The sequence below is a fragment of the Ovis canadensis genome, chromosome 16, assembly GCF_042477335.2.
Source record: "Ovis canadensis isolate MfBH-ARS-UI-01 breed Bighorn chromosome 16, ARS-UI_OviCan_v2, whole genome shotgun sequence".
Taxonomy (NCBI): Eukaryota; Metazoa; Chordata; class Mammalia; order Artiodactyla; family Bovidae; genus Ovis; species Ovis canadensis.
In genome coordinates, this window is record NC_091260.1 from 50,236,676 (window position 1) to 50,258,282 (window position 21,607).

General features: G+C 33.9%; 1 protein-coding gene across 6 annotated transcripts in view; it reads left to right on the top strand.

Annotated features, from left to right (window-relative positions):
• The window catches only part of NUP155 (nucleoporin 155), a 54,990-nt gene that overhangs the window by 4,361 nt on the left and 29,022 nt on the right, over nucleotides 1-21,607 (top strand). For all 6 annotated transcript variants that reach the window (XR_011249555.1, XM_069555872.1, XM_069555873.1 and 3 more), the window contains exons 3-16: nucleotides 756-852; nucleotides 2,600-2,670; nucleotides 5,894-5,986; nucleotides 6,822-6,988; nucleotides 8,709-8,814; nucleotides 9,640-9,713; nucleotides 10,006-10,097; nucleotides 12,026-12,123; nucleotides 12,595-12,747; nucleotides 14,708-14,808; nucleotides 17,327-17,497; nucleotides 19,093-19,203; nucleotides 20,373-20,467; nucleotides 21,182-21,270. Coding sequence is in view for 5 of the 6 variants with exons in the window: in XM_069555872.1 (XP_069411973.1) it covers nucleotides 756-852; nucleotides 2,600-2,670; nucleotides 5,894-5,986; nucleotides 6,822-6,988; nucleotides 8,709-8,814; nucleotides 9,640-9,713; nucleotides 10,006-10,097; nucleotides 12,026-12,123; nucleotides 12,595-12,747; nucleotides 14,708-14,808; nucleotides 17,327-17,497; nucleotides 19,093-19,203; nucleotides 20,373-20,467; nucleotides 21,182-21,270 (1,518 nt within the window). In the remaining variant the exon portion in view is untranslated. The remainder of the gene's footprint in view (nucleotides 1-755; nucleotides 853-2,599; nucleotides 2,671-5,893; nucleotides 5,987-6,821; nucleotides 6,989-8,708; nucleotides 8,815-9,639; nucleotides 9,714-10,005; nucleotides 10,098-12,025; nucleotides 12,124-12,594; nucleotides 12,748-14,707; nucleotides 14,809-17,326; nucleotides 17,498-19,092; nucleotides 19,204-20,372; nucleotides 20,468-21,181; nucleotides 21,271-21,607) is intronic.

Genomic DNA, 21,607 nt, shown 5'->3' on the forward strand with positions numbered 1-21,607 from the left:
GAAAGGGTTTCATGCTTCAATATAATGTGACATAGAAAAGAAATGAAAAATTATGGAAAATGTAAAAATAAATAGAAAATCGAGTAAATAAATAGAGTAAAATCTAATTGATATTTTCCCTTTAATTTTCATTGTCTCTCTGAGACTTTGTAAAATAGTGTTACTAAATATATGATACATCTTATCTTTCATTCTTCTCTTGCTTAGTTTCTTAATATTCTTTAATCCTCTGTTAATACAAGACATATTTCCTTTAATTAGAACATGATTTTGTTTTCACAGTTAATTGTCATATAATTACATAAATCTTGGTCTATTTTTCCATTTTTATGAGGATTATATATAGATTGTCACCTAGCTATGACTTTAGCTTACCAAGTGTTTTTTTTTTTTATCACTCTCTCATACAGTTGGAAAAACTGGTCCAGTAAAACAGTTTTTAATGTCAGCTCAATATTACTCAGAATCAATATTTTTTTAAAGTTAGTAATGGCAAAAACATTTGTTATTTTGTGTATGTTTTAAATGGCAGGTAGCCTATTTAGAAACAATAAATTATAAGTATTTCTGTCATACACTAGGGCTTTCATTAAACTCTTTGGAAATAACGGTTTCATTTGCTCTTTCTATTGAAGAATGAGTAGATCATGGTTTTTTAATTATGTAGATATATATGATTTTAAAACAAAATCTTTTGAAACAAGTTTGAGGAAGAGGGGTTGAAATTATTCTACCTTACATCCATACCACCTCAGACATGCAGTGTAACTGCATGATGGGCGTGTTCCCTCCCATCAGTAGAGCTTGGCTCACCATCGACAGTGACATATTCATGTGGAACTACGAAGATGGGTATGTATGTATGGCTGGTTTGCTTTAGCGTGATTAGAATTTAAATTATCTTAATTGCAACTAGTAGTCTACTTTGCAACTAGTAGTCTACTCATTAGAAGCTGCCTGGCTTATCTTTCATCCAAGTCAGTACTTCTCAGTGTACATACTACCTGGGGATGGGGTTAAAATATGGATTATGTTATGGTCATTCTGAGAAAGACCTAGGGATCTGCATTTGTAACAAACTCCCAGGTGATGCCACTCTGAGTAGGAGTCTGTTTCCCAAACTGATACTTTGTAGTGAAGATAGTCTATCAGTGATTCTTTGAGAGATGGTATGACTTTTTTTTTTTTTGACAGTTTGAAAGACCTGTTTTCCCTGCATATCTATGTGGAGTGGCAAGATGTTAGTTTATCTTAGCAGTTGTGTTGTTATTCTGTGGGCTTGACCCTGTGTAAATTAAATGTATATAAAAGGGTCTGAGTGAAGCCCCAAAGCACTCTTGTTTAAAGTTTATTGATCTGCTGCATTTTCTTTTTTTTGGCTGTGCTGGGTCCATTGCTTCAAGGGCCTTTTCTTTAGATGCGGGGAACGGGGTCTTCTTTAGTTACAGTATGCGGGCTTCTCGTTGCAGTGGCTTCTCTTGTTGCAGAGTACAGGCCCTGGTGCATGTGGGCGGCAGTAGTTGCCACTCCCAGGTTCAGAGCACAGGCTCAGTCATTGTGGCGCCTGGGCTTCATTGCTCCATGGCGTGTGCGGTCTTCCCAGATCAGGGATCGAACCTGTGTCTCCTGCATTGGCTGATGGATTCTTTACCACTGAGCCACCAGGAAAGCCCTGATCTGAGTTTTACTCTTGGCCATTTGGAAAAAATTTTTGTCTTCCGTTTCTCCATCACATTATCTTTAGGTGAAAGGCGAGATAACCAGAGAAAGTTCTGTATATACAGTTGTTACTCTTGCTCCTGAGTAATTAATGTACTTGTTATAAACACACATACAGTGTCATTGAATCAAAACATGCTACTTGAGAACTTACAAGTTAACCAGTTTTGTTGGCTGTGTTTTTGTTTTCTTTCTTCTTTAATTTAAACTTTTCCTAGCTATTTTTATTGTTGAAATGGTATATGTCATAATAGCAGTGATATAATATTGTGATTATTCTTCATGTATCATGCATGTTGCCACAGTTCGCTATATTACACATACGTATTCATTTTTGCGCTAAAGAATAGAACCTCTTAATTTAGGCATTGATCTCTTCAAGGAAATCTTGAAAAAAATTACGAAATATATAGATGTGAGAATAATTTAGTTAAGGAGGGTTTTCATGTTAATGAAAATTTTTATATTTCTGTTGACATCTAACATACCCATTTAACAACTACATTAAGCCTATCATGGATCAGATACCATTGAGTGTTTGAACAGTAGTGAATAAGATAAGCGTAGTCTACATGGAAAGTCTAGTTCAGCCTTACTGTATATTCTTCTGAGAGGGTCTTCTTGCCCCTGCCACAGCAGTAGATTGCTGTTACTGGAGACTTGCAAACCTGGGGAGGATATTTGGAGTGGAAACCAGCATTCCCTCTTTTCATGGTTTATGTGTAGCTTTAGGCAGACCTTGTGCCTAGCTCTTGAAACTGAGACAGTTCTGTTTGCTGGTTCTATAGTCTTTTTTGTATATGTATATATTCTATAGTTTTAAAGAATATTATAAAAGCTTTTCTTCATGTATAACATGTTTTTCTTTTAATATTGACAGAGGAGACCTTGCCTATTTTGATGGACTTAGTGAGACTATTCTTGCTGTGGGGCTTGTGAAACCAAAACCTGGTAAGAATTAAAAATAAAAAGATGAAATTATGTTTGTATATCCTTGGATTCCAAATGTTTTAGGACTGTTGGAGATCATATTTTAGGTACTAAATTTCCTGTTGAAGGTTTGTTCTGAATTACTTCTAATTAGAAATATAAAATGGAGAAGGAAATGGCAACCCACTCCTATACTCTTGCCTGGAAAATCCCAGGGATGGGGGAGCCTGGTGGGCTGCCGTCTATGGGGTTGCACAGAGTCAGACACGACTGAAGCTACTTAGCGGCAGCAGAAATATAAAAAGTGATTAGGAATATTTAACAGTTTACTCACTCTATAGTATAAGTGAATCTGCCTTCAAAATTGTTAAATTCTTCAATTTTATCTTGCTTTTTGTTAGTCTTCCTTGATTTACCTGAAGGTTTTTGCGTTATACATTTTTCAGTAATTCCTGAATATAATATAACAACCATTTTTAGTCTGTGTATTTTTTTAGTCCTGGTAGCCCATGGACGTGAGGACAGAGTACAGAATAAATCCTAAGAGAATTCACAAGCATTGTTTAACCTAAAACAAATTTCATCTTCAGTATGCTAGGTGTTTTATCATGGCTACTGACAAAAAGCAGAATTGATTGATTTAAATTTAATATACATCTCTTTAAAATACATCTCCCTACCAAAGGAAATAATAGATGAGATTTACATGTTTACAAGACCCTGGTAGGAATTTTTGAAGTGTAGTCATTTGAAATAGAGCCATTTTGAAATTATACTAATTCACGTAAATATGAACGTGCAGTTTGATGCACTGTTTTTATGTGATTGCATTGGACGTGTATTTCCCTTACATAGAATTTTATAGCAGCCTTTACTGTGCTGTATGTTTCTGTATTTTGTTTCTTCATTGAAAAGCTTGTTCATATGAAAGTCAACAGCTATTCCTGCCCTCTATCATAATAAATACTAATTATCCATCTTAAAACAGTAGTTAAACTTTGTTCTACTCAAATGTAATTTTCAGTACAAAATTGAAATGGTCTTTGATATGACAATAAAGGTGTTATCTTTGATAAGTTTTCATAAATTTCAAGCTCCTTTAAATCAGATTCTGAAATACTGGATATATTTTGAAGTCATTAAGTAAAAAGTCTGTCCTTCAGCTTTATTGATGTGAATCTTGAAACACAAAATTGTGACCTTTGTCCCCCTTGGTATTCATCAGTGAAAGTAAAACCAAGTGATGGTAGAAGCTTTGTTATGTTTTCTGACATTTAACACCCAAATAAATACATATACAGAGATGTCCATTATCATAATATAAGATACATTTGCTTTTATTCTTATCAGTGACACACTAATTTTTGGATATTATAGTATTCAGTTCAGTTCAGTTCAGTTGCTCAGTCATGTCTGACTCTTTGTGACCCCATGAATCACAGCACGCCAGGCCTCCCTGTCCATCACTAACTCCCAGAATTCACTCAAACTCATGTTCATTGAGTAGGTGATGCCATACAGCCATTTCATCCTCCGTCGTCCCCTTCTCCTCCTGCCCCCAATCCCTCCCAGCATCCGGGTCTTTTCCAATGAGTAAACTCTTCGCATCAGGTGGCCAAAGTATTGGAATTTCAGCTTCAGCATCACTCCATCCAAAGAAATCCCAGGGCTGATCTCCTTTAGGATGGACTAGTTGGATCTCCTTGCAGTCCAAGGGACTCTCAAAAGTCTTCTCCAACACTACAGTTCAAAAGTGTCAATTCTTTGGCGCTCAGCTTTCTTTATAGTCCAATTCTCACATCCATACATGACCACTGGAAAAACCATAGCCTTGACTAGACGGACCTTTGTTGGCAAAGTAATGTCTCTGCTTTACAATACACTATCTAGGTTGGTCATAACTTTCCTTCCAAGGAGTAAGAGTCTTTTAATTTCATGGCTGCAATCACCATCTGCAGTGATTTTGAAGCCCCCCAAAATAAAGTCTGACACTGTTTCCCCATCTGTTTCCCATGAAGTGATGGGACCAGATGCCATGATCTTCATTTTCTGAATGTTGAGCTTTAAGCCAACTTTTTCCCTCTCCTCTTTCACTTTCATCAAGAGGCTTTTTAGCTCTTCTTCGCTTTCTGCCATAAGGTGGTGTCATCTGCATATCTGAGGTTATTGATATTTCTCCCAGCAATCTTGATTCCAGCTTGTGCTTCCTCCAGCCCAGCGTTTCTCATGATGTACTCTGCATAGAAGTTAAATAAGCAGGGTGACAATATACAGCCTTGATGTACTCCTTTTCCTATTTGGAACCAGTCTGTTGTTCCATGTCCAGTTCTACCTGCTGCTTCCTGACCTGCATACAGGTTTCTCAAGAGGCAGGTCAGGTGGTCTGGTATTCCCATCTCTGGAGAGTGATAATTATACATACCATTTCATACCACTCCAGACTTTTAAAATTTAAACAGTAGTTTAGCATGAATTAACATTTTAATATTTTGTGCTTGGTTTAATGCCTTCTCTGAATCTGAATTTATCTGGCTGTGATACTGAAACTTATTTGATCTATAAACTCATTTCTGTGTCTATGAATTTGACTATTCCATGAACTTCATATGGATGGAATTATGTAGTATTATCTTTTGTAACTGGCTTGTTTTACTTAGTATGATGTCCTCAAGGTTCATCACTATTGGAGCATATGTCAGAATTTCCTTTTTATGGCCTAGTACTATTCCACTATATATACATACTACATTTTGTTTGTCCATTTATCAATTGACAGTCACTTGAGTTTCCACCATTTGGGTTTTGTGAATAGTGCTATGAACATAAATATAGAAGTGGAAATTTTTAATTTTAATAAACCTAAACTATTTTATAATGTAACCCTCATTTGCTGCTGCTGCTGCTAAGTCACTTCAGTCATGTCTGACTCTGTGTGATCCCATGGATGGCAGCCCACCAGGCTCCCCTGTCCCTGGGACCCTTATTTAAATATCATTAGATACTGTAATGTTTGTTTCTAAGTATTTTTTTTAACTACTATTTGCTTATTTAAATGATCACAGTAATGTTTTAGCATCAACATTAAATTAGATTCACACTTTTCATATACTAATCTATTGTGTTATTTCATCACTGAGTTGTATCCAATTCTTTGCTCATATTAAAAGTAACCATATTCTGTTAATACTTAAATGTTGGGTATTTTCCAGAAAATAGTCCCTAACTCATATTTACTTTATCTTAGGCATCTTTCAACCTCACGTACGACACCTCCTGGTTTTGGCAACCCCTGTGGATATAGTGATTCTTGGTCTCAGCTATACTAATTTGCAAACAGGTATAGCAACTCACATGTTGTGTTTTTTTTTAATAATAATATGTTGCCCAATTTAATATTATAATTGACAGTTAATTTTTTTCAGTAAGTTAACTTTCTGAGCTATTTGCTCTTAGAAAAATAATACTTTCCTATAGATATAATATGTTTCAGATTGGTAACTCCACAAAAAAATTATTTTGGATTATTTGCCATGTTAATGTATCTTTCTAAAATGTCCAATATAAAAGAAAGGTAATAGAAGAGAAATAGTTGCCACTAGTAATTTTTCAATAATGCCTTCAATTTTTTTTTAATTTAAGTGGCCATTTTAACATATGGAACACAGAAATATACTTTATTCTTTCCCTTAAAGTAAGACGCTATCAATTAATTTATTGCAAAAACATTCAGTGGTTTCTTTTGCATTCTAGTTACATTTTAGGTAAAATAATGTTGAATTTCAGAGACTCCAATGAATGAATATTGGGAGGGTAAAAGATAAAAAAAATAATTAAATGACTATTACTGCCATATCCCTAGGCTTTTTTTTTTTGCAAAATTTAATACTTTGGTTTATTTTTTTGTTTGATATTTTACTATGTTTCCTATATGTATGCTATATATTTTATATATGTTATATATACATACTGAAGGTTGTATTTTAACATGAATTATAAAATTGTTTATATCAGACTATAGTAATTTTAAAATGTACATTTTACATACATTTTTGAAGTTTTTTAGCATATCATGAACTCAGTAAGAACATTAATTCTGAAGACAATACACTGATTGTGTTAAACTTTTAAAGAGTTCGTAAAGTGATTCCTATATTCTCCCTTTAAAAATATAGGTTCTGGAGTTCTCAATGACAGTATGTGTGGTGGAATGCAGTTGCTTCCAGATCCCTTATATTCTCTTCCTACTGATAATACCTACCTTTTAACAATAACTTCCACTGATAATGGCAGAATTTTCTTGGCTGGAAAGGATGGCTGTTTATATGAAGTAGCATATCAAGTAAGTCTGACATTTATTTTAAACATGTTTTTTCCCTCCCTTTTGATGGGTTATGGATTGATAAGCTTTTGTCTTTATTTTCTAATTATATAAGTACATTAATATATTCTTATGAAAGTGGTCAAACATACAGTTTAAGTTGTAGTCCTTCACGGCTACACTCTACCTATAAATAAAACCCAGTCCTCTCCCCAGAGGTAACAGCCATTATTAATTCTTTATATGTTTTTGTAGAACATGATATATAAGATCTTTGAGTACTGGAATGGGTTGGCATTGCCTTCTCTGTTTGAATACCTATAAATATATTTTTAAATATCTATGCATATGTATTTGTGTGTATATACATGTACAAACATATAGTGTACTTCTGTATATGTTTTTACTTGAATTATTGCTTATGTTTTGTTTCATAATTAACATTTTTCTTTTTTTTCTTCGTTGTTTTTTTGCCAAGTCACATGGCTTGCAGGATCTTAGTTTCCCAGTCAGGGAGTAAAACCAGCCCCAGCAGCCAAAGTGCCCGAGTTTTAACTACTACCCCGCCAGGGAAATCCCCATAATTGGCTTTTTTCATTTACTTTTGTCTTGAAAGTCTTTCCTTGTCAGTATCTGGTAGATAGAGAGATGTTACCCTTTGTGATTGGTGCATGATTGTCCATAAAGTGAATGTACATGATTTATTTAACAGCTCTTTTCTTGATGGACTTCTAGGTTTTTATTACATGTTTCATAAATAATGATATAATAATAAGTGTTCTTCTGCAAGCCTCCTTGAACAGATGTGTAGATATTTTCTGGTGTGGAGACTTAGAATTCTAATACTTGTGTTGTCATGTATATATATTTCAACTTTTATGTTTTCCTTATTCCCTGTTAGGAGTTGTAGACTCTGATTGTATCCCTTTCCCCTCTCTCCTCACTGTAACACTGGTATTTTCAAACTTACTAACTTTGACCTATCCGAAGAAAATTGTGTTTTTATTACTAGCTGGGTTGTGCATCTTTTCATGTGTTTTTGGTCATTTGTGTTCTCTCTACTCTGAAATGTCTTTGCTCCAGTTGTTCCCCCCCCCCCCCTTTAACTATATTGTTGCCTTTTTCATAAGTTAAAGGGTAGGAAACTGACATGACAAATGTTCTCATAGTCATACAGCTAATTCATGGCAGAGATAGGATTAGAACTGAGGTTAGTTTTTTATGTTACATTGTATCTCTTCCTTACCCAGTTTCTTTTGGTTTTGTTCACTTTACAGAAAAGTTCTGTTACAGATTTAAGGATGGCAAAACTGGATGATTGAGGGGCTGACTATAGATTATGATGGTGGTGGCTACTATTTTTTAAATTTCCATTTAGCAGTAGTGGGAAGAGATAAAAATACCTCTATCCTATGTACTTTTGACACTTATTAACTATGGCTATTATTTCCTTGCTTGCTTTCAGATAGAAACTTTTAAGATAAAGTGAAATTTACTAACATGGCAGTGTTGAGGTTGTTGGAATAGACATAGCTGCTTTAATTGAGAGCAGTGATTTTAGCTAAATACATTTAAAAATTTTTAATTACAGTACTAAGCTCAGCACTTTGAGTAGTATGTCTTTATTTACAGTTACTGGCATTTCACTAAGGTTTGAGAATGCTTATAAACAGGTATATAGTAGTTGCTGTGATGGGGGTACCTACCTACATTTACAAGTCTTGCATTTTTATCTTTTAAGGCAGAAGCAGGTTGGTTTAGCCAGAGATGCAGGAAAATAAACCACTCAAAGAGCCCACTTTCTTTCCTTGTTCCTTCATTACTACAGTTCACATTCTCAGAAGATGGTAAGTTGAAAATAAATATGGCAAACAATTTTAACAAATCATTGACCTAACATTTTCTTAAAGAAATTCTCAATCTTAATTGAAACAACCCTTATTAAATAGTTTGTTGTATATTTATATGCTCTTTTAAAGGGAGAAGGGATGATGAAACATAGAGACAGCATGAGTTTTATTCCCGAATTCCTATAAATGTAGCACCTTAGAACATGTGTCTACTACAGCTATGTGTACTTAAACCAACCATAACTCTCTCTCTATGTGAGAGAGTTAAACATTCAGACATTTAATACATGTTTTGCCCCCTCTAAAAGAAATTCCCAGCAGAAAATGAGTATATCTGAGTTTTTAATGAGCGGTGTAGTCAGGTAAAGTAATTTTAAAATGCTTCAGTAAGATAAGATAAAAGCACCTAAAAATGTTAATATGACTGAATTTTTAAATTATTTTAAACAATGACATATTAGAAATTTCTGGAAGGAATAGACCAGGTAGAACTATTTTACTTGTTTTTAGCAGATAGTAAACTAAACGTTCATTAAATGTTTGTTAAAGGAAGGAATAATTTGAAACCTGGTTTTGGTTTGGCTTAAAAAATTAATTTAGAAGACAGAAAAACTTATTTATGATGCTGTTAGCCCAGTCACAGTATTTGATATTTGCCTTTTTTTTTTTTTTACATGATGTCTGACCTAAATGCTTCCTAACTTTGCTCTGGTGCAACTTTCCTAAGACTCAACTATAAAACAGCAGTTTTAATTTGCTGTAAGCAGCTACTGTGTTTGATTTGTTAATTGCTGGGATTTTTTTTTTTTCATTTTATTTTAGATCCTATTGTTCAAATTGCAGTTGATAATTCAAGAAATATTTTATATACACGATCTGAGAAAGGAGTCATACAGGTAAGATTAATATTTTGCCAGCATATAAAAGCAGAAGAACATCCCTATTTTTAAGAAAGAAGACCTAGTTCCTCTTGGCTTTTCTTATGAAGTGTGTGCTTTAAAAAAAAAATCCCAAACCACTTCTTAGGGCACTAATTTTATGAAATTGTAAATCTCTGAATGTTTTCCTACCTATATGAAGTAGCAGAATTAAAGGATTCCTAAAAAGGAAAAGTTTATTAAAAAGATCATTTGTAAAATGTATACAGTTTATAATCATGTTTAAGTGGGTATAATTTTTTATTCACAGGTGTATGATTTGGGCCATGATGGACAAGGAATGAACAGAGTTGCCTCAGTGTCACAGAATTCTATTGTCTCTGCTGCTGGTAATATTGCTAGGTAATATGTAACTTATTGTCAGACATTTTATTTGTGGGCAAATCGATATTAGTTATATGCAGTATACTAAAACTACTCCCTCTTCAAAATATCTCTAGAAGGTAAGGAATGTGGGAGGAAATGACATTCTATTTTATATTTGAAACAGTTCTTAGAGATGCTTCCTTTTGTTCTTAAGTTGGATGGTGTGAAACATAAGGTGGACTGGTTTTTCAGTGAAAAGGACACCTTGACCTGTGTTTTTCCTTGGGGTTTTAAATTATGTTCTGAATGGTCTGTGCAGGCATTACAGATATTATGACTAGGAAACCAGAAATCTCAAAGTGCGTCCCTGTTTGTAAATACTCCACCCTTTTAACACATCTACATCGTAGCTTCGTTGGTGTGATAAGTGACGCATGTACCATTTGGGAACACAGAATTTCAGAATTGTGTTACACCCACTGCCTTCTTGGGGAAATTGAAACTAAGAGCTGTTGCAATTTGCCTGAGGTCTAAACTCCTAAATAAGTGCTGGGACCCAGCCAAAAAGCCATGTCTTCAGACACTGTACACTGCTGTTTGCACCTGTCGCAACTGACTTAGCTGCAGAAATTTTCTTCACAGAACACCTCCCTTTTCAGCTTCTGTTGTCTGTGTGCCTGGGTCACTGCTGCAGTCAGGTATCCTGGTGATAGCATGGTTTCTTTGCTCCTCAATGACCAAGAAATTCTTTAGGCAGACAATTTAAAAGGAAGAGTTTTCTTTTTTTCCCCAGTTTTTTTTGAGAGAGTTTTTCACATCCACAGAAAAATGAAAAAAATAGCATGATAAACACTGATGATATACCCTTTATCCAAATGTACCAGCTGCTAACATTTTGCTTCATTTGCTCACTGTTTTGACCTATATGGGGGCTTCCCAGGTAGCACTACTAGTAAAGAACCCACCTGCCAATGCAGGAGACGCAAGTTCGATCCTTGGGTGGGGAAGATCCCCTGAAGGAGGAAACGGCGACCCACTCCAATATTCTTGCCTGGAGAGTCCCATGGGCAGAGGAACCTGGTGGACTACAGCCCATTGGGTTGCAAAGAGTCAGATAGGACTGAGCATGTGCGCACACACACACAAACACACACATACACATGACCTATATGACTTTCATCCTTAGGTCCTTCACTTTCCATATCCTAAGCTCTTATATACTGTATTATCATTACCACATCTAAAAAATCAATAATTTTATAATATTCTAATTGTATAGTTCATATTAAAAGTATTGTCTCCCACATCTTTCATAGCTGTTTTTCTTTACATTTTTCTCCACATTCAGTCATAGCTCGTGAGCTACATTCGTCACTAGTTTGTCTCTTTAATATAAAACAGACGTCTTACTGCCCTTTTCAAATGTTAACATTTAGAAGGGAGGGATAGGAAAGTTACTAGTAGCATATCCCAGTTTCTGAATCTGTCTTATTTTCCCCTTATGTATAGATTCAGGGTAATACTGTTTTAACTAGCATTACATGATGTGAACATCATAGAGCATTACATTGAGGCACATAATACCAGGTGTTTTTTTTCCAGTTTTCCTATTGATTGATTAACACTTGATTAAGATGGTATTCACCAGAGCTCTCCATTATAAAGGTTCACTTGTTCCCCTTTGCAATGATATTTTAATGCTCTAAGAACAATTTGTTGAACCACTTACCAGTGGACTTAGCCTTCTCTTATGGTCTTTGAAAAAAGGATTACTCTTAACATTGTTAGTATGAAAAACACAGAATTGAGGGTTTTTGTTAGTTCTTGCTGCTGTTGCATTGCTTTCTAAAAACTAGTCTTAAACTATTTTATCATATTTAGACATGTAAGAATCCTGGTGGAATGTGTTCCTGGTAATTTAGCAGATACATTTAAAACATAAGTTCAGCTTTTCTTTCTTCTAGGACCATAGATCGTTCTGTTTTTAAACCAATTGTTCAAATAGCAGTGATTGAAAACTCCGAATCACTGGACTGTCAGTTACTGGCTGTCACACATGCAGGTATGTTGTTTTATTTATTTGTGTGCTATTGCTGCAATAACTACAGTCTTCAGGTTTGGAAATGTATGACTAGAAATGTGTTTCTATTTCTGTATCAGTTTTGTCAAGCTGTATTAATAATTCATAAAATGAAGGCTTTTGAAAAATCAGAAGATTCCTCAGGCTCTGTCTTCTGATTTTATGGCTGTAAAACCAGGCCTGAAAGGTAAAGTGGCTAATACTTAGTGACAGAGTCTGGTCTTAAAGTTGTAGACTCTTTCTGGTGAAATGTGTTAATTTATCTCCCAGTGCCAAGTGGTGGTGTCTTAGAAACCACTCCAGCTAGTAGAGTGCTTGGTGATTTAAGATCAGTCAGGAAAATGAGATGTGACTTTAACAGAATTCTGTTTTTCTATGAAGTTGTTTCAATACCATGTGTACCTTGTATCTTTTATTTCCTGTTAATGACGGATAATTTTATTCCATGATGAGGTGTAAGGCTGTATTTCAGCACTTGTCCATTCAGACAGCCATTGGCACGACCAAATACATTGACACTTGTCCACGTCCGCCTACCTCCTGGATTCTCTGCCTCTTCAACTGTGGAAAAGCCTTCAAAAGTACATAAAGCTCTTTATAGTAAAGGTAAATTCTGAAATACTGTCAGATGGAATATTAGATGCTTAAAGTTTTTAAAATTAGATTGCCTTGTGAGGCATTTGAAAATAACAAGGAAACTTCCAATAAAATTCAGAAAATTTTGGATTTTTTTATCTGTTTTTTTTAATTAGCTTTTATTTCAAATTTTATAAATGTCCGTTTTTTCATCGACATATGACATGCATATATATATACATATAAATACTGTAGTTTTTAATATCTAAGTACTTTTTAAGTTATTTGGAACTTTAAAAGTACTTGTATATGAACTCACTGGTCAAAATCAGTGTTATATCCATTGTAACAGACTTTGAACTTTGTTTTTTCAGGATGGTTAGGAAAACTCAAATGACTTTTCTGATACCATTTTTCCATATCTTCATGGATATGGAGAATTTTGCATCCAGGAATATGAAATTTTGATGATGAACTCCTGGATTCATAATTTAAAAATGAGATTCTAGTTAAACATCAAAACTAGAAAAACCTGTGTGTGCTTTTCTCCAATGTGAGAAAGCATTTGTTAGTTTATTTTGATTTTATAATAATTTTAAAGCCTTTTTTATACTTATTCTACTGTGTCTTCTAATATTTTATTTTTCAACACCCAAATGAAACTTGCCTTTACAAATGGAATTTTTTCAAATACATTGTAACATGCAGCTTCATAGCATATTATTGAGATACAATTTTTACATACCATAAAATTTAGCCTTTTAAAGTGTACATTCTGATAGGGTTTAGATTATTCACAGAAGTTGTATAACCATCACTATTATCTAATTTCATAATGTTTTCATCACTCCTAATGTTTCATCATTAGCAGTCACTCTGCTGCTAATGGGTAAAGAGTTCCTAATAAGAAGTCCTTTTGCCATCCTTATGCCAATATCCCACTGTGATTACTATTGCTTTGTCATAAGTTTTAAAATTCCCATTTCAACATTTTTTTTTTCAAGATTCTTTCTAGAACTCTTTGTCATATAAATTTTAGAATCAGTCTGTCAATTCTGCAACTGAAAAAAAGCAGATGGGATTTTGATTGTTGAAAATATAGATCAATTTGGGGGGTATTCCCATCCTATAAATATTGCCTTCAAATCCATAAATGTAGGATATCTTTCTATTATACCCCCTTTAATTTTTATAGTAATGTGTAAGAAACTATACAAATTTTACACTTCTTCAATGTATTTCTAAGTATTATTTTTGATGCCATCATAAACAGAATTAAGTTTTAAAGCTAGAAATCTATTGAGGGAAAATGTGGTTTCAGTTATGTGCATGATACAATCAAATTTCAGTTTTTCAAACCTTATACACTAATTTTAAGAAAACATTTTCTTGCTACTTGATATAAACTGTTCTCAATTTCTTACAAGGTAGTTACATAGCTTAATAATTAATTAGGATCCCATCACCTATAGTCAGCCAATGGATTCAAGGTTAATATCACTAAACTCAGAATGAAGGGAGCGAATTAGTGGATGGAATTGGAACTGGTACATTTATCTCTGCCATTCCACTAGTAACTTCATCATTTTTATTCATGGAGTATTTGAATTAACCAGTAAATGAACTCTATTTCACTGAATATTACATACCATTGATTGTAAGTCAACAATTTTTTATGTACTAAATACTTTTTTAAAATATAATAATTAATAAGCTTATTGTAAACATATACTAACTTTAGAAATGTACAAATAAGTTGTATTTATCTGAAAAAAATAATGTTTACAGTCTAGAACATTTAGTGATGCTACCCTAGCACTGATTATATGTCCTTTTAGAGGATTTATTTTTTGTTTATTTTGTAACTTATTTACTTATAAAGATTAATATGTATATTTATGTATCCATACTAATGTTACTAACATTGTTACGATTATTGTGGAGGTGTATTTGACATCCTATAATGAGATTTTATGTATTAAACTTTTAGGTATTCTGCTGATGGCAGCCTCAGAAAATGAAGATAATGATATTTTGTGGTGTGTCAACCATGATACATTTCCTTTCCAAAAGCCAATGATGGAAACTCAAGTGAGTTATCTTGAGAGATTTTAAAGAATGTTTTACATAATTTTAAATGAAAAACAAAATTGTGAGAAGCTTTATCTTTTAATTTATTACTGTTTGCTTCTAATAATCTTATATGATTAGCAGTCTTACTGAAAAGAAGTATATACTGTTAGTTCTTTGTTTTTCCTAAGATGAGAAGTCAGTATGGTACTCAGTAAAAAAAATCTTTAAAGAAAACATTAGAACCCATTTAGAATATTTTTATAAGGTACCTGAAAATACCTACATCTTTCTGAAATTATCTTTGTCCCATTTGAATATATTATATTTTTAGTTATTATGTGACCATCTATTTTAGTTATGACTTAGAATTTTATTCTTATGATCTCTTTAATTGTAGTTCCATCTAAATATTTAATTTTTTTCTTTTAATTATAGAAAATTTCAAACATGCAAAAATAGAATGGTAAACTGAACCCCACATTAAGGAATTACCCCTTCACTCCATCTTGTTTGATCTCTTTTTCCCACATATACAAATGTATATACACAAACACATAATTGTGTTTTAAAAGTAAATATTAGCACATACTCCATGAAGTCAATGGAGAGGTCCTGGGAGAAAGATGTGGCCCCGCCTATCCTGGCCCAGCCCCACACCTGGGCCACTCATCCCAGCCCAGAAGGTGCTGAGAAGAGGCCAGAGTGCTCACTCCTCTGAGTGTCCCCTGTTCCACTTCCGTCTGTCCTCCTAGATGACCTCGCATAGCTCTTATAACCTGCACCTGGAGGCTGCTGATCAAAGCAGATCTACCAACCCCCACTAGGGTCTGAATGTCTGAGAGTCTTTTTGGAGCCATCTCTTTAAAGGCATTTTGGCTCTAGTTGTCACTGGCTGCTTTTGGTTATTCTCAAACTGAATCCTTTTGTCAGAGGAAGTGGGAAAAGGTGTGTGTAGATGGCTGGAGGAAGACCGCAATCCTGGGAAGGGGGAACATGGTTTGAATGGGCTCTTCCAAGTTTCTGACGTGGCCTAAGCAACTGGGGTAAAGGCAGGTAGGTATAGAGACAAGGAGCACCTTTCTCAAATTCTTTTCTTTATCTTTTAGGGTTTACTGAGCACATAGTGTATGCCTCATTCTGTGATAGACTGTAAGGATTCAGAACTCAGGAAGATATAAACCCTGTCTTGATGGGAGCACAGTGTTAGGGGCTGCAGGTTTGAAATCTGGCTCCTTTCTTTCAGGGCAGTGACTCAAAGGATTTAATATGTCTCTGGCCCTCAATTTCCTCATCTGTAGTAGTTTTAATATTAGTGGTACCTACCTCTATGGGGTGAAAGTGGGATTAAATGAGCTCATGTGTTCAGGGTGCTCAAAATGCTACCTGGCACATAGGAAGTACTCAATAAATGTTAGCTATTATTTGTTTTTATTTTTAAAGTAGGTACTATACATCATAGTGGCTCAGATGGTAAAGCATCTACCTACAATGCTGGAGACCTGGGTTCAATCCCTGGGTCGGGAAGATCTGGAGAAGGAAATGGCAACCCACTCCAGTACTCTTGCCTGGAAAATTCCTTGGATGGAGGAGCCTGGTAGGCTACAGTTCATGGGGTCGCAAAGAGTCGGACACGACTGAGCAACTTCAATGTCAATACATCATGTCACTTCACCTGTATACTTGAGTTCTCAAACAAACGTGGACTTAAAAAACAAATGTAAATATAGCTCATGAACATTAATAATCAAATTCTGGTCTCTCCAATACAGCTATAAAAGACATTAGGACAATGGAAAAATTCTGTATTGACTGGGCATTAGATTGTATTAGAGAAATGTTAATATTCTTACATGTAGGAATAGTTTTATGGTTATGTAAGAGGACATCCTTATTTTTAAGAGATGCATGCAAATATATAAATATTTAGTGGTGACATGATATTCATAACTTTAAATAGTTCAGTAATTCAAAAAATATAGAAAGAGAGAAGAAACCAAATATGGCAAAATGCTATCAATTGTTGAATCTGGGTATCAGGCATATGGACATACAGTGTACTTTCAACATTTTATTGATGCTTTAAATTTTTTATAATAAAATATTTTAGAAGACCAAGATACTTTTTAAAAAAGAATATCTTAGTTTAGAAAGCAAATATAACTTCAGAAGAGAGCAAAACCATGGGTCAGGAAATTTGAGCAATGAACCTAAGTGTAGATCACCCTGGAAAGAAGGTAGAAGGTATATAGTCTTTGGTTATTGAAAAAATTGTAGTTATAGTATATACTATATGTAGTTTATCTTAAGAAAAATTTGCCGTTTTCTTCTAGTATGTAAAGATTATTTACTATCATAGAAGATGCTCAATCAAAATAATAGGTATTAAAAATTAAATACTGACTTTTGAGAATATTCATCCTAATGTATTGTTAGATTATTAAATCCTACATTTACTCAAAGACTGTATCCTTTTTAGAAGATTTTGCTTTATGTAACTTTAATTATATGTATACAAAACTTTATTTCTTCTACATAGATGACTACTCGTGTTGATGGTCATTCCTGGGCTCTTTCTGCAATAGATGAGTTGAAAGTAGATAAGATTATCACACCCTTAAATAAGGATCATATTCCAATAACTGACTCACCAGTTGTTGTACAGCAGCACATGTTGCCTCCCAAGAAGTTTGTTCTCCTCTCAGCACAGGTATGTGCATATCCTCTTAAGGTAGAGACAAAAAGAAGCCGTATTTAATGTTTTTGTCAAAGTATTCTACAATAGTTGCTTAATAGAGTCATTTACTTAAGCACTTAGGAATGTTTACTCTTAAAATATTCTTAAGGAATAGTTATAAATACCAAAAATGCAACAAAAAGAACTCACTCTTTATAAAGTAGTATACAACATTTTTTAGTATTTATTTTTTGAGTAGTAATGCATTGACAGGATTCCAGTGGTAAACCAAGGGGTATACACAATAAAATCTCCCTTCTGGTTTGGGTCCCCTCCTTACAGACTCCCATGTCATCAGAGTTTGTATCTTTCCAGAGATACGTTATAGATATACAAACAATACAAATATATTTATAGACAAATAATAGCATATGTGCTTTTTATGTTTCAAAGATACATTTTAGACATCTTTCCATGTTGATATTAGGACTTTCTCATTCTTTTTTATATTTAAAAGATTCCTTTTTATGAATATACCATATTTAACTAGGTCCCTGTTAATGGATCATTTGCTGTTAAAAATAATGCTACAAACTTGTGTGTGTATAATTTTACATGTATGAGTAGAACTATAGAATTACATCTTCTGGATTAAAAAGTATGTGTATTTATCAATTTGAAAGATGTTTCTGGTTTCCCTGCATACATACACCGATGTATGTATACACTGATGTATGTATACACCCATCCCTGTATACAGTCACCATCGGTGACTGTTGAATGCCTATTTCCTTACATCCTATACAAGTACGGTACTCCATCTTATTAAGAGTGAGGTTGACGGTCTTTTCTAGTGTTTATTTTTCTGTGAATTGTTTGTTCCGATTTTATACCTACTTCTCTATTAAGTTTGTTTTTTGATTTATAGAAACTCTTTATATATTTAAGGGAACTTTTTGTGATTTAGGCTCAAACATTTTTTCTGGTTTGTCATTTGATTTTCTTTATTGAGATTTTTTTTTTCCCCCATGTGAATAGGTTTATAAGTAGTTGAGATATTCTGTTATTTTGGGGGATTTCTGCTACAGTTTTGTTTTTTTTTTTTAAAGCTTCCACACTCTAAGCTCATGAAATCATTCACCCATAGTTTCTTTTAGTACTATTCTGTTATAGTTTTATTTTGTCCTGTTTGGAATTTATCCTGGTTTAGGTATGAATATGGATTCAGCTTCAGTGTTTTCTGAAGTGGATGTACTTGTGCCTTTGTGATTAATGGATAGTCTAATTTTGATCCTTCATTTGAGGGGCAGCTTTTATTATATATTAAATTCAAGTATTTACTTGAGCTTATATCAGAACTTTCTACTTTGTTCCACTTATCTGACTATTCATGTATTAATACTGTGCATTAGCTAAAGGTTTATAATGCTTCACTTCTTAAGTTTTCCATATGGATATATAGATCTAGGGTGGCTTGGGAGTTGAAATGTAGATCAGATGATCTTTTTGACCCATGTACTTTGTTCTTGAAGTTTTCTTGTTTTTGTCTTTTTTTTTTAACATAGGATCCGTTGCTACTAGCCATTCTTAGTAAATTTATTATTCATCTCTTTTATTTAACTTCTTAGGGGAGTCTTATGTTTCATAAACTTAGACCTGTGGATCAACTGAGGCATCTACTTGTGAGTAATGTGGGTGGAGATGGAGAAGAGATTGAAAGATTCTTTAAATTACATCAGGTAATTATTTGTATTTTTTTTTAATGTGATGATATTTTAAACAATGAGAATGATAGCTACATTTTATATAAGTTAGGATCAAAATGCTGGGATTAATACTAGTCTTTCTTTGCTTTAATCATATATGTACTGGTGTTTGGGAATAGGATTAATATGCTATAAGGTTTATTATGGTAAATGCTCATATTTTTTATTCTGTTGATAAATTCTTATCATTAAAATATACTAGTAAGAGTGTGATGGTCAAATTATATGACAAATGTATTTTTATTAAAGGACAAGACATTTATAGATAAATACGGATAAAATGGCTAACCAACAAGGACCTGCATTATAGCATATGGAACTCTGCTCAATGTTATGTAGCAGCCTGGGTGGGAGGGGAGTTTGGAGGAGAGTGGATACATGTATATGTATGGCTGAGTACCTTTGTTCTTTACCTGAGTTTATCACAACTTTGTTAATTGGCTATACCACAATACAAAATATTAATTAAAAGTTTTCTAAAAAGTAAAATAAAGGATAAGACATTTACAGATAAATAACTTCTTAATTTTTTTTTTTTTTTCTGCTTAATGACATGAGGAAAAAGTTTGCAGTAACAGTGATGGGTACTTAAGTATTTTAAAACCATAACGAAAAATGATGAGGTAATACTGTGAATGCTTAAAGTCAGGAATATCAGATCAAATTTAAATATACACACTCTAGATTCAAACCAGCTCCACCATCTGAGTATATTACTTGAGTTCTCTGAGCTTCCATTTCCTCATGTGTAAAATATGTATTAAATTGTAATATGTGACATGGAGATTAATATGCTCTAAACTCTTAAAACAGTGCCTGGTACTTAATAAATGTTAGCTGTTGTTGTTTTCTAAAAGATTAAAACACCTTGAGAAAAAAAGGAGGTGACTAAACCAGAAACTAAAATAGAATCTAGATAAAAAGATAAAGAGAACATCCTTTAATAGTGGTGCCTATGAGAAACTTTAAAACCAATAGTGTTTACTTCTCCTTTCTCATACCCACTGCTTTGATTCATTCAATAAATATTTATCAAGTATTTGCTCTGTACACAGATTTAAACACTGGATACAGCAGTAAACAAAACTTCATTCAAAATGTTTATGTTTATTCTAAGGGAAGATAATTATTTTTTTTTACAGGAAGACCAGGCTTGTGCAACTTGCCTTATTCTTGCTTGTTCCACTGCTGCCTGTGACAGAGAAGTATCTGCTTGGGCTACTCGAGCTTTCTTCAGGTATGTATGTCCCTTTTCTCTTGTTTTTGGCCACTTTTTTTTAATGGATGCATTGGCTAATGTGGTCATTACAAGTAAACATTTAAGTGACCATATAGGCAAGTTAGTAAAATTTATTTGCAAAAAGACAAAATCTGGAACACCTTAATGAGCATGATTTATGCATTGTAACCCTTTCTCTGGATTCTCTTCTCCAGCTTCTTTTGTCTGCTCTTCTTTCTACCTCAGTTACTATCTCATTTGTCTTTTCTGCTTCCTCTAAGACTATGCCAATTTTGCTCTCTGTGTATCATTTACATCGAGAGATTCTGCATCACATCAAGAAAACCTGGGTATCAGAGATACTGTTTGGAAAATACTTAGCTAAGAATAAATTTTAAATGCAATTTTTTAAAGAATTTTTTAAGTAGTCTAACCATAATTCTAGTGTGGGAATTATAGTACACTCATTAAATAAATTCTATGCTTCACAGACCCTTTTTTAGAAATTGCCAGAGTCCCTTATAATTCTTCTTGGTAGCAGTTTCAAGTCAACATTTACTAAATAAGTATTTTATTAGGTATCTATGTGTGTATTTCACTGTCTGCATGATGCATTGAAGTCACTAATGTTTAAAGCATTTATCCTGAAGCTAAGCAGGACTTGAAACAAGTCCAGCTTTTAAGATGGATAGTTTCACTGAATAAACTCAGCCCCTGTTGTCATAAAAATAGGTACGGTGGTGAAGCACAGATGAGATTTCCAACCACTCTCCCCACTCCGAGTAATGTCGGTCCCATCCTGGGCTCTCCTGTCTACACTAGTGAGTATGAAACGCTGAAATGAAACTATTTCTAGCAGAGCTTGAATCTTTAAAGCTTTGTAGCATATTTTAGGGCTTCCCAGGTGGCTCGGTGGTAAAGAATCTGCATGCCAAGGCAGGAGACACAGGAGATGTGAGCTTGATCTCTGGGTCAGGAAGATCCTCTAAGTGGGAAACGGCAGCCTGCCCCAGAATCCTTGCCTGGAAAATACCATGGACAGAGGAGCCTGGTGGGCTACAGGCCATGGGTCACAAAGAGTCAAACACCACTGAGCACACATAGTAACATATTTTAATGGATAAAAAATTTTGTTATGTTTTCTTTTCTGCTACTGGA